The sequence below is a fragment of the Thermobia domestica genome, chromosome 13 (assembly GCF_964235325.1).
Source record: "Thermobia domestica chromosome 13, izTheDome1.hap1.1, whole genome shotgun sequence".
Taxonomy (NCBI): domain Eukaryota; kingdom Metazoa; phylum Arthropoda; class Insecta; order Zygentoma; family Lepismatidae; genus Thermobia; species Thermobia domestica.
Genome location: NC_137466.1, coordinates 91,746,779 through 91,760,617, shown reverse-complemented (window position 1 = coordinate 91,760,617; position 13,839 = coordinate 91,746,779). Strand labels below are relative to the sequence as shown.

At 36.6% G+C, this 13,839-nt stretch overlaps 1 protein-coding gene across 1 annotated transcript; it reads left to right on the top strand.

The window, feature by feature from the left end:
• The first annotated feature begins 7,685 nt into the window (after positions 1-7,685).
• LOC145669235 (uncharacterized) lies at positions 7,686-12,581 on the top strand. The gene is made up of 3 exons (XM_081737560.1): positions 7,686-8,351; positions 10,222-10,363; positions 11,899-12,581. Exons 1-3 carry the CDS (start codon positions 8,194-8,196, stop codon positions 12,019-12,021), a joined length of 423 nt encoding a protein of 140 aa, XP_081593686.1. The 5' UTR covers positions 7,686-8,193; the 3' UTR covers positions 12,022-12,581.
• The last annotated feature ends 1,258 nt before the right edge of the window (positions 12,582-13,839 follow it).

The following is a 13,839-nucleotide window of genomic DNA, read 5'->3' as shown; positions in this document are numbered from 1 at the left end:
TTAGTGTAGCCAAGCTATGTAAGGGAAATTATGAAGTCGTAATATTCTTTTTCACTGATTTGTCTCATTGAAAAGAATGTTGAATGAAATTTTGTAATTTTAAATTTATTACTGTTATGGAACAGCACAAGAAGTTTTGGAATAAACTGCAAAATATTTCGCAGCCGAAAATCAATACGGAAAACAACAATTAATTTTTTAATCGTTACGAATTAATTTGGCGATTATAAATTTAAAATTACCTCCTGAAAATGAAATCGATTATTTATTTATTCATTGAGAAAAGATAATTTTAGGTTTTCCAGAATAAGCTAGCCTACATTTGTTGGTCGGATGAACCACGGCAGAAACTTAACAGAGAACACATACCCGTCTTACCACCGTCTCTGAGCGTTACGTCTCTGAGTCTGGCCGGTAGTTGATGAGAGGGATGGATGTCTAGACCAGGGCCTAAAATTCAACGAAATCACAGCTCCACACTGATAAAAATTTTATATAGTTTAGAAAAACTAATTTAGTCAGCATTTGTTTAGATATATATAATCAGTGTTCTGCCCAGTACATCATGTTTACCTGCGACTAAAATTATTATTATTATTATTATTATTATTATTATTATTATTATTATTATTATTATTATTATTATTATTATTATTATTATTATTATTATTATTATTATTATTAAGGAAAATTTTGGCAACCAGGGCAAACAAAATTAAAGGCACATTAGGATACATATTTAATCGTGTTGTATTAAACCATAAAATACAGGAAACAAACCGGTAAGAAAAGTAGTCACACTGAAAGAGAAAAAGTCACTTTTTCTTACATAAGAATTTCACTCTCATTTTTCCGTGATCATCACGCTGTCTCAGTCTGTTTTCTGCCGAGGCAAATACACTGTTATACCAGGGCTGTTCCTTTGACTTCCTACCAACTTCAAAACGCCTTTCCTTTCTGACCAGCCATTTCATAACAGCAGGAGTTGGGCTAAAATCTTCCAACGGACCCATATTTATATTAACGCAAAGGTTATTTTTCACAGTAGTGGGAGCTAAAGACAGTCTGTTATCTGTTTTCAATATGTTGTAGTCACTTATAAGCCTTTCAACATCGGAAGAAGATGGTTTCGAAGCAACAACTCGGGCTAGACTCTTGTTGAAGAGCATGAAATGACTGATTTCCACAATTTTCATGAGAAGGCTTTTAGCATCCAGACGCCAGACCTTTCAACATACTGCACGATGATGCCTCTCTATATTGCATTGCGAACTACAGAAGATCTGTATCAGGACAAATAACTTTGTGGCATTCTCTTAGGGCATCATCAGTTACATCTTCTTGCAAAACATGCAAAGGCTCCAAAGCAACAATACTGTCTTCATACAGCAAACGCTGACTAATAAAGTTAATTATGGAGTCCAGGACTTCGTAGCGTACTACAGTAAAATCTCTTTTCCCACTGACATATTTGTTATGGGATTTATTGCGACGCGTGTTACGATGAAGTTGAATACCATTAATGAGTACTGTATTTCTCCGTTGACGTTCTCTTGCAAACGTTTGTTTAAAAACGTTTTATCCCGCCCGCCTAACAGAGGTTTCTCTTTCATACTCCCCAATTGTGCTATAGTTTTATTTTTATTTGTTATTATGTCTAAAAGAAACATTTCATCACTCTCAAACTTCTGCTGGCAATTCTTGAAAACATATAGACCGTCTGTCACAAGACACAGAAGATGAAGGCGATCAACTTCTATCCATCTACGCAGATGACCATTGGCTTCATTACATACATGGCTTTCCGTTTGCAAGTAAAGGATCCTCGGATACCAATTTTTTAGGAGAGTAGTGAGCATACTGAATGAAAATTCTGTCCACCTGACGTCAAAGTATTCTGGGTAATGCAAAACTTCTAAATTATTTTCTGAAGCTACCATCGTTAAACCTTTCGTTCGCTGCCCTGAAGAGTGATGGAAAGCACATAGTCCAAATGCTGCTTGTATGAGAGATGAAACTTCTTGGACATTCTTGGTGACATCTTTCCATGCTAAATTAATGCGATGGGTAGCACACCAAAGTTTCAACAGAGGCAACGTTTCACCCTCTTTCATCAGTTAACAATTTCCACATTCCTTTGTGTTCTCCTGTATTCATGTTTTCACTATCAGTAACTAATGAAGTCACTCTGGGAAACATTACTCTTTCTACTGATTTTCGTAACGCTGTGCTTCGGCTAAATTTTTGGCGGTTATTGATGTATGTTATCTCTGGTAGTACATATTTCTATAACTGGTTGTAAGGATCGTGTAATTTTTATCTACAAAACAACACATTTCATTATATCGGAAAAGTGTAATGTCCTATTGAAACAACAGATAAACGTGCAGTTAGTTGCATTTAAAACTATATGAATGAAACCGAAAACGTTTGAAAATTAAATATAGTTAAAAAAAAGTTCCTTCACCTCAAAATTGGCAATGGTTTTCCCTGCCATCTAGGAGACACCTATACGTATTAACTCTGGCTTAATATCATATACTGGCAGTTATATGGAATTGAGTAACCTATTGCATAATGAATGTATTGAATCAGAAGACTTAGTTTGACACACTAAACGCGTTTAAATGCATAATCCGAGAAAAGTAAGGTACTCACATTAATACCACTTCACACTTTAAGAATTATAGTTCCACACTCCTTTTCTACAGTTCTACAAAGTGTGGAGTACTCCACTCAATTTTAGGCCCTGGTCTAGACTGATATACCCAGTAGCAACGAATAACAGTGGAACAAACAGCAGAAAAATACAAATTTCTACACTAGCGACGCAATATACGGTTTGATATCTTGCGTCGAAACAGCAACCACAGCAGGAGACCAACAAGAATTCTCCAGTGAGCTTAACGACATCGTTTGACAGGGGCTAAGATCTGGGATAGACTCGTGATCTGCAAGACTTCAAGTTCTATCTTGAGAAGTGTAATTTTTTTTAGAGTATATTGTTGAAATGGTTTCTGAAAACCATTTTGCATTTTGAAACTCGATTGCCTAGTAGTCTGAATTTAAAATGGAAATCCGATTTTACATTTGGTGGAAAACCATCCTCTGTAACGTAACCAATGGATGGACCGAATTCACGCGTATAATGACATGAACTCCATGTATCTTGAGAAAACAGTCTGGGGTTCAGGAAGTAATGTGATGAATAACGTTACAATTGCAAATGATCTCTATGAGATCCCTATGAGATCTCTATGAGATCCCGTGTAACGTGGGTTCCTGTCACCACGGCATGGCGCGTCCTCAGGTTGCGGATCGAGGAGAAGGCCTCTAGATATAGAGGTTAGCTGCGAATATATTGAATAAGCAGTCGCGGACAGACGACTAGGAGTGGTCCTCCAGCTTGGGGGTTTGGGTAAGGCTAACACCCTCATCCTGTAAAAAAAAGGTACTTGTTCAGAAACATTCACAAAAGCCTCGGACAAGGACTGATAACTTGGCACGACATCAGCAAAAGAAAATGGACATGAGATTTGGAACATGGAATATTAGAAGTCTTTATAGGGCAGGCGCGTTAAAATCTGTAACGAGTGAGTTAGAGAAATACAGGATGGACGTAGTAGGAGTTCAGGAAGTTAGGTGGGAAGGAAATGGATCTGAGAATTCCGGAAATTTTACGTTCTTTTACGGGGAAGGAAATAAAAATCACCAGTTAGGAACAGGGTTTTTCGTTCACAAACGAATATTACCAGCAATTAAACGGGTGGAATTTGTTACTGACAGACTTTCTTTTATTACTCTTAAGGGACGGTGGTGTGATATTATTGTTTTAAATGTACATGCTCCAACTGAAGATAAGGGTGACGATATAAAAGATAGTTTTTACGAAGAAGTGGAACGGATATTTGACCAACTCCCGCGATACCATATGAAGATTCTATTAGGGGATTTCAATGCGAAGGTAGGACGAGAGGATATTTTCAAACCGATTATAGGAAACGAAAGTTTGCATAAGGAAAGTAATGACAACGGTGTTAGACTCGTGAACTTTGCAACATCCAAAAACCTAATCGTGAAGAGTACAAAATTCCCACATCGCGACGTTCATAAATACACTTGGACATCACCAGACGGTAAAACACATAATCAAATTGATCACGTTTTAGTAGATAGAAGAAGACAATCTAGCATAATTGACGTCCGGTCGTTTAGAGGGGCTGATTGTGACACTGATCACTACCTGGTAGTAGCGATAATACGGGAGAGATTATCGTTGAATAAAGGTAATATTCAATGTCCGAAAACGGAGAGATTTAATTTAAAGAAATTAGAAGAGAGCCAGGTAAGAGAGGAATACCAGATTGAAGTTTCGAATAGATTCGCGGTTTTAGAAGACTCGGAGTGCACTAGTGTTGAGGATACTTGGATTGAAATTAGAGATAGCATTAAAAGTTCAGCAATAGAAAAATTGGGACACGCGGAAATACGTAGGAACAAACCATGGTTCGACCAAGAATGCATTAAACTAGCAGAGAAGAGAAAACAGGCAAAATTACGGTGGCTACAAAATCCGAATGAAACAACTACACAAAATTTCGCAGATACCAGGCGGGAAACTTCCAAAACTTTTAGAACAAAGAAACGGGATTTTTTGAAAGCTAAAATTAAGGAACTTGAAGATAATAGTAAAAATAAAAATATTCGGGACATGTATAAGGGGATCAGCGAATTTAAGAAAGGCTATCAACCTCGTGCTTATATATTAAAGAAATCTGACGGAACAGTTCTCACTGATACGGATAGCCTCTTAAATAGATGGAAAGATTTCTTTGACGATTTGCTGAACACGCAGCCAAAAACTAATGTGCGTGGAGAAAAGGAGATACACACCGCAGAACCGTATATTCCAGAACCCAATCGAATAGAAGTGGAAGCCGCTATAAAGAAATTGAAGAAACACAAATCTCCGGGTGTAGATGAAATTCCGGCTGAGTTAATTTTAGCTGGAGGCGAAAAATTGTGGAACAAGATACACAAACTCATTCTCCTTATCTGGAACAAGGAAGAATTGCCACAAGAGTGGAAAGAATCAATCATTGTTCCAATTCACAAGAAAGGCGACAAAACTGACTGTAATAATTATCGAGGCATTTCTCTTCTGTCAACATCCTATAAAATCCTTTCAAATATTCTGTTAGCAAGATTGACCCCATACGCAGATGAAATTATTGGAGATTATCAGTGCGGATTTAGACGAAATCGATCAACTATCGACCAAATATTTACCATTCGCCAAATACTCGAAAAGAAGTGGGAATACAATACCCCGGTACATCAACTATTTATTGATTTTAGAAAGGCTTACGACTCGGTTAGGAGAGAAACATTATACAACGTTCTTACAGAACTTGGAATACCGAGAAAGCTAATTAGATTAATTAAGATATGTTTAAGTGAATCCCAAAGTAAAGTCCGGGTAGGAAAATTTTTGTCCACGAGCTTCCACGTCGAAAATGGCCTGAAACAAGGAGATGCGTTGTCGCCATTATTATTTAACTTTGTGCTGGAATACGCCATAAGGAAAATCAAAGATAGCAACCAGGGCCTAGAGTTGAACGGCATTCACCAGGTTATGGCATATGCTGATGATGTAAATTTAATAGGGGATGATAGGAGAACAGTAGAAATAAATGCAGAGATCTTATTAAACGCTTGCAGGGACATGGGTTTAGAAGTAAATGCAGAGAAAACTAAATACATGGAAGTGCGTCGGGACCGTAATACGGCAAATTGTGGAGGCGTTAAAATATTAAATAATACTTTTGATAAAGTGGATACTTTCAAATATTTAGGATCAATATTAACAGACGAAAATCATATTCACGAAGAAATTAAATGTCGACTAAAAGCAGGGAATTCGTGTTACTATTCGGTTCAAAATCTCTTGTCGTCGCGAATTCTGTCGAGGAATTTGAAGCTTAAAATATATAAAACGATAATCATGCCTGTTGTTCTGTATGGTTGTGAAACATGGTCGCTTACTCTGAGGGAAGAACATGGACTGAAAGTATTTGAGAACAGGATCCTGAGAAGAATATTCGGACCCAAGAGGAACGAGAATGGGGAATGGCGGAAGCTTCATAACGAGGAACTACATAGTTTATACGGTTTACCCAACATTGTTAGGGCCGTCAAGTCTAGGAGGCTTAGGTGGGCAGGTCATGTAGCTAGAATGGAAGAAAGTAGAAACGCTTTCAAAGTCTTGACTGGTAGACCCATAGGAAAACGACCATTAGGAAGACCTAGGCGCAGATGGGAGGACAATATTAAGATGGATCTCGCAGAGATAGGAATACAAAGTAGAAACTGGATGCAATTAGCTAAGGATAGAAGTCAGTGGAGAGCTTTTGTGAACGCGGCACTGAACCTCCGGGTTCCATAGGCCATAGAGTTAGTTAGTTAGTTAGCTCTATGAGATCAAAATTGAACATTCTGCATAATTTTCCCGGAGAACATCATCATTGTATTTAGATTAGAAATGGTGAAGGAATGCACCAACGCTGTTGCTTTGTGATCTTTCGTGAAGGTGACACAACACTGAGAATTGATCCTCTGTAGGCACGGAAGACTATCGTATTCCAATTAACTTCTCAAGAATATCATAGCAGCAACCTGTCAGCAAATGTTCCTGCAATTTTAGAGGAGTTAAGCTACAGGACGCCACATGAATTGACATCAGCCAACAAGGATCGTCTTTTCGAGACGTACAGTTTTCTGACTAAGGAATGGGTCTGATTGTCGATTCTGAAGAAAACTGAATCTGTTACTAAAGTAACTAACTAATTCTATGACCTATGGAACCCAGAGGTTCAATATCGCCTTCACAAAAGCTCTCCACTGACTTCTATCCTTAGCCAACTGGATCTGTTACTCAGGAGTAAAAGTGAGGAGGAACGCGAACATATGCCGTCCTCCCATTTACAGAAAATATCTGTGGTGTCCTCTCACTTTCTAAAAAAAAAAAAAGAAAAATACAATGGCCAAAGATAGACATGGGGGACGGCGTGATGCAATTCGTCTCCCTATCTTTTCAGATCCATTTTTACCCCTGCTGTTACTGCAATCGTAAACTGGCTGCAGTCAACATTACATACCAGTTTGGGTTAACTCAAAGCAATATCCGTGTTGTAGTTGCGATAATCGGAATAAATTGGAATTGCTTCGAGATGTGTTTTCATTACATTGTAAACAGCAAATTTTGCGAAGATCGAAAAAGAATGAGGCCCAAATAGACAGTGGTTGAATCGTGATCAACATCAAGGATTGTTTCCAAAACCACCCCTCCACTCACAAAAGGTGTGGGGTGTTTCGTCATGTCTTTCTCCGCCGAAGAAAGATATTAATGGAAATCTTTACAGGAAGAACTTTATTAAATATATCGCAAACTTTTTAGTCTGCAAGTATCCACCACTGGTTAACAGATGTGATGTCCTTACGTTGCACAACCACTTGTCAGTCAAAACACGGTGCAGACATACCGGAAGTTGAAGCATGTTGTCCTTCCTCATCCACCGTATTCTCTCTTGACGTCTCTTCTTCAATCATATCTTGCCAGGAACGAACTTCCCTGATGACCGGCCGGTCTAACGTGGCGGATTAGTAGACCCTACTTCATCGCATCGCAGACTTCTTTCACCACGGAATTCAATCGTTGGTTGAGTGATGGCAAAAAATGCGTGATTGCTACCGGAAAAAAAATAGTTATCCAGAAATTGAAGTTTTAATTTTCTTGAACTTTCAACGTGCCCTATATCAGTCGAATCAATCCAACATTCAAAAGAAATTTTTAAAAAACACTGGATAGTTCCTTTTAGGTTAACAATGACGACCGGTTCATGAAAGGACAATATGTAGCACCCATACCCTGAGCGAGAGTCCAACCTGCGAGAAGCTCTTACTATCGCCGGCTTAGGCCTATATTTAAAAACACTCCTTAAGGCTACCTTAACTCAAGGATTCCTTGAGAAGCCTCCCTTGACTGAAATCGGTATTTATAATCCTTCCTTGATGTCAAGGAACCCTTGAGTTCAAGGAAGCCTTAATGAAAATCTCTCCTTGACTCAAGGTAGCTATCGACTAACCTTAAGCCTTCCTTGAGTTCTTTAACAGTATAGAGATTCGTTTTTTGGCATGGAAGTAAATGATTTTGTTGAATGTGTCATGTATGCGGAAGAACAAATATTAAAAAAATATTACTTTGCGATGACTAATGATGCGTCAAGACATACGAGGCATATGGAAAATCCACTTGAGCTGTATGACGATAATCAATTCCTTGGGAGATACAGGTAAGTCAACTATGCATCTTGATTTTAACTTTTATGCTAATTTTAATAACAGTAACATAGTGGCAAAAATAAATATTCATTTTACACACAAAGTATGAGTAGTTCCACTCATTTTCCTTTACTTTTCTGGCAGTTTTTACAGTTGTATTCTCTATGGATCGTAGATCCTATTCTCGCTGGGAACTTCTCTCTTCGGACCTTTCGTTTTAACTATTTCGTCACATTTCTTAAACCAAGAGATATTCACTTCATGGCGTTGTATTCCATGTTTAAATTGCTCTAATCATAATTTTCATTTAGCCATGTGTAAAGAAAATTCCAAATATAATTTATAGTTTCAAGTTTACAGCAAACTTCTTAACACAATACCTACATATTATTTTAAAAATTAACTGCAATAACAAAATAGGTTAGAATAGTTTAGGTTGGGATAACTTAATTTATTAATTTTCACAGTAGATCCTTGTAATACATCTAGTGCAAGATACAATAACATAAGAACCATACGCATGGGTGCTGCACAAGGTTAAGACAGAAAATCATGGAACTCAGGAACCAAGGAACATGAAGAGAAAGGGAAGTAGGACCTTATATATTGAATTTTACCAAAATTCATTAGCTACTTGTGTAAACAAATCTTATACTTGATACTGGTTTGTGTTTGTGTAAAATTAAATTGGCAGAAGTAAATTATTTACGTGCTCAACTTGTATCTCACCCTATCGGCACGTTCCTATCATTAGATTAAGAATGTAGTGTTTTGTTGTCTTTAGCCAAAAAATATAATACAATTGTGTTACAGAAGGGAAGCAGACACTAATTACATAAAATGTAAAATGTTTACGATTTGCTACCGAAGTAGACACAAGATTAGGTTAGGTAGGCATTAATTGTACACAATGTAAAATTTTCACGATTTGGTATTATTCCAGATCAAGTATACATGTTTGAATTCATTAATTATGACTTCTTTTGGACAGGAAATGGATCTTGTAAATTGTTTATGGAGGGAATTGCATTCATATGTGTAGATTAACTTTAGGGGGACTTAAACATTATATGACATACCTTGTGCAGACATGCCGTAAGGACGACAGTTCAAAAATCAATTTGTGCTAGATATCCTTTAAAAAGCACGAATGCTATCAAAACGAGTCAGGGCAGGGCGTAACTAATGGCCCCGCTCTGTAGCACGGGGCTACGTCCGAAGGGAGCAGGCGCGTCAGTGACGGTTGGTAGTTTTTGAAGCTTTGGTTTGCTCCATACTCTTGTACGTCACATATACGCTGCTCGTCTTGAGTGTCATTTGCCATTGTAATATTCCTCGATTTTCATGAAATTTTCAGCAGAGATACAGGGACCTTCACAGAATACACCTGTGTAGGAGTAATGTTACGGAAATTATGAGGGGCGGACATAAAGGCCTATTCGGTTGTCCATATTTCCGCGGCTGTTTATTTCCGTAACATCTCTCCTGCACACGTGTATTGTACAAAGGTTCATGTACTCAAAAACCGGTCTCGCTTCCATTGTTCATATATTCGCCCTGGTCATTTCTGTAGCATGACTTCTACGCAGAAGTAGAATTTCAGTTTGAAGTATGAAATAGAACTACAGTATCCTAACCTAACTACTAACACCACACTTACTTTCGTGCTCCATAGTGGTCATGGCCTGTCTTCCACCTTTAAAGTCCGCTAACACGCTCATTTGATTTTCAGGTATTAACTGGAAATGTTTAGGTTAGGTTTTATTTCTGTTGATCATAGGTTTATTATCACAAAGTGTGTCGATTTTGGTTTTAGTTTCAAAGTGTATTCATTTCCCGTTTCAGGTTTTCGTTTTAAACTGTATTCTTTTCTCGTTCCAGGTTTTCGAAAGTAATATTTCTGAGACAAATTTTTCCATTACTGGGTGACGATTTAGAAAATATTATTTTGCGGGAACGTTCACTACCAGCAATTCTGAAAGTACTCACGGTTTTAAGATTCTATGTAAATGGGAACTATCAGGTAGGTGGTATTTTCTCTGAAGCACATAACATATGAATTTAAAAAATGTAGTTTGCCATTTCCACTGTTTTCTTCAAAAACTAGTTTAATATTTTATTGCTCAATATTACCAGTAGTAAAATCAGTTTGTCTTTTATTATTTTCAGACCATACTATTATATACTGGGTTACATCTCCTATAATAGAAAATATAAAACTTTGTAATCCCCAATAAAATGTTACATCACCAAACACACGATGCAATTTCGATTATTTAATGATGTTGAACATTTCACAGCAAAATTTTATTTGTCACATAAACAGTAGGTACCAGCGATTATGTGGTTATATTTTAATGGCGAATTATACAAAAAAAAAAAGGTTTATGTTGTTATCTTTGTCTTATCTTTCCTAATAATCAACATTTTAATCTTTGGCCTATGTTTAGCAGAAGGGGTCCAGCTCTTTTCTCTAAAAAATGTTACAATTTAGGTAATTTCTGTTCACATTCGGTTAGTTTAGGGTAGGGTTGGTTAGTTTAAGTTCGGTTAGGCTAGTTTAGGTTACGTTAGGTTAGTTTAGTTTATGTTATATTAGTGTAGGAGTCTCGCATAATTTTCTAAAAACATGATAGATTTCGCTTATTTCTACTAATATTACATTAGTTTAGGTTAGCTTACGTTAGTTTATGTTAGGTTAGGTTAGATTTGGTTACGTTATGTTACGTCTAAGTACTTGCATCACTCATTTCTCCTGTAAATTTTGTGTTTTTTACTTGCTTCTGGACCCCTTGTACTAAACATACCCCTAATCTTTTCCATAATTGCTCTTTTATTTTCTTGAAAGTTTTGCAGCCGGAAATCACGATTCAGTGCTAGATATCAAAGTTTATCTCTGATGAATCAAGCATAATTCGCAATACTCTTTGTTAATATGAAAATCACTTTCGTAATTAATTTATATCATACTTTTAGAAAATAGCTCAGAACTAAAATAACAACAGAATAAATCAATTTATTCATGGTTCCATGATTTTGAACAAGATAAAGAACTACACAAGCTGTTAAAGAAAAGAATATACACGTAGGTATTTCTTCCTACTCTCCCATTGCATCTTCATAATTGATAATTGATAAAATTATGTAGGTGAGTCTTAGCTACGCAAAATAACATAATCTAAGAAACTTAGTTATAATTTTCATTTTCTGATTAATTTAATTTATTTTACAGATAATAAACAAAGCAAACTGTAAATTAGAGTTGTTAAACTTAACAGCAGTGAGGCTGCTCCAAAAGGGATTTTATTTAAAAATTAGCTAAACTTTTACCATTTTTCATCTACTCATTCCTACAATCAAAAGTAAACACAAATGTGACTTGTCATAATTGTAGGTAGCGTTGTTTCACACGGGAAACGTGCATCTGAATAATTATCAGCTTAAACATCTGAATAAATTTTGAAGTTACTAAATTAGCAAAAAAAAAAAAAAAAAAAAAATCCAAAAAGAATATTCCTGATTTTTTTTATGTAACGTATTTCTGTGCTTGTTTTACAGATACACATTGAAGATAACCATTTCATGAGCCACTCAACAATTTGTCAACTTGTGAGGAAAGTATCATCAGTCTCTGTTCGTCGCCTGATATACCTGATTAATTCCCCATTCCTGATTGTTTGAGGACAGTTCAAGTTCAATTTCATCAAATGGCTAGTTTTCCTAGAGTTGAAGGATATATTGACTGTAGCTATATTCCTAAAAGAAATCCTCACAGGAAAAGCAGTGAAACATTTAGAATCAAGAAATGCACCTTTAGTGTTAATGTACAAGTGAAGAAATATTGGAAATGGTTAGCTGTTCTTGCACAGAGACCAAAACGTTTGGAACAGAGGAGCGTCCACGTGTATGTGTCATACAAAGGCTTTAATATATTGATTCTTGTACGTGTGTATTATGTGAAAACCAGGAACGTTCTCTGTCACCGGATCCACCTCGTGACAATGATTCTTCTAATGACTAATAATTCTGTATTGCTAATTTGATTGTAGTCCTTATTCCATCTTTATCACTGTGTATTCATATTATGATAACTATTTTGAAAGTAAGCATAGCGCAAATATCTGTGATATTGCAGCGCCAAATATTCTAACAAACAATGTGAAGTTTTAATATCGGTTGTTGATTAGTATATTCTTAAGAAATTTACCACAATAAATAAACTTCTCTCAGTATATTTGTAACTTTGTTGTTCGAAATATTATTTTTTATAACTTCATGCAGAGCAAACATTGTCGTACAAACGATTGCTACTCACAATGTCCAGGCTTGGTTACTCGGCGCCCATATCGTTTTTTTTTTTTTTTTTTTTTATGATTGTCAGACGTTTTCATAAGACGGTAATATTTATGTTCAATACCTTCCCAACATTGTTTTCACTGCAATCAATTGTAAAATCTATTCTTAAAAAAAAAATGCAAAGTATGCTTCATTGTAACCAAACATCATAAGCTTTAACATCTTGTTCTACTGTATGCGGCAAAACAAACTACTGAAATCACATCGTTGACATTTATTTATTTTTTGTACAACATAATGAAACATAAAGCTTGGCAAATGGATGTCAACTAAATGTTATTCAACACATATTGTAAATTTACAAGGAAGCATTCTTGTAGATCATGTGTTCAAAATGTTGAACATTATGTCGCACATATTCTTCATACCGGTCCTGTAGATCGATGAACATGTTAGTGAACACGGTTTGGTGAAATGGCAAAGCAAATAACCGACTCTTTTCTCTTAACTCCTGTATAGTGGTAGGAAGTTATCTGTTCGAAAAAATTGCTTCCTTCAGCATACCCGTCTGTAGGCATTTGGTGTCATGAAAACAGGGGAGTGGGAAGGATATGGAAAATCCGTTCCACAGGAATTCAAGCGATGTCCAAACTCTTGTGAGCAGAAGGGTAAGTGACTCACTTGCAGTGTGGACAATAGCTTCATGTTGCTGCATCCATTGTTATTATAACGACAGATTTTTCGTGCGGTAAAAGCCGCACAAATCATGCAAGACAGGGTCAATAATCAATTGTCGATTGATGTGGCGATCAAAGTACACATGGCTCTTCATCACTGAACCATATGTTAGCCCTACTGATGAAATCTTCATTTTCATATGCCATAGCTAACACTTCAGAGCAATATAGTAGACGTCCCCGCTAATCTCGTGGCAGGGAAGGAGGTCCTGTTTTGGCCCAGTTCCTGTGGCCATCCCTTCTTTAGGTACTCACTGACGTTTGTGTGTAATGTTAAGGTAGAGGCCTAACTTTTTATTCTCTGTCACAATTCTGTCCAGAAATGGCTCATGTCTTTGACAGGTAAAAAGGGAACTGTAGATGTCAGTAACTGCTGCTTCTCTTGAGGCGTTAGTGCATGGGATACTCATTTACCGAGTTTTCACACGTACTTAAGGTCCTGCAGATAGCGATGAACGGTCAAAAT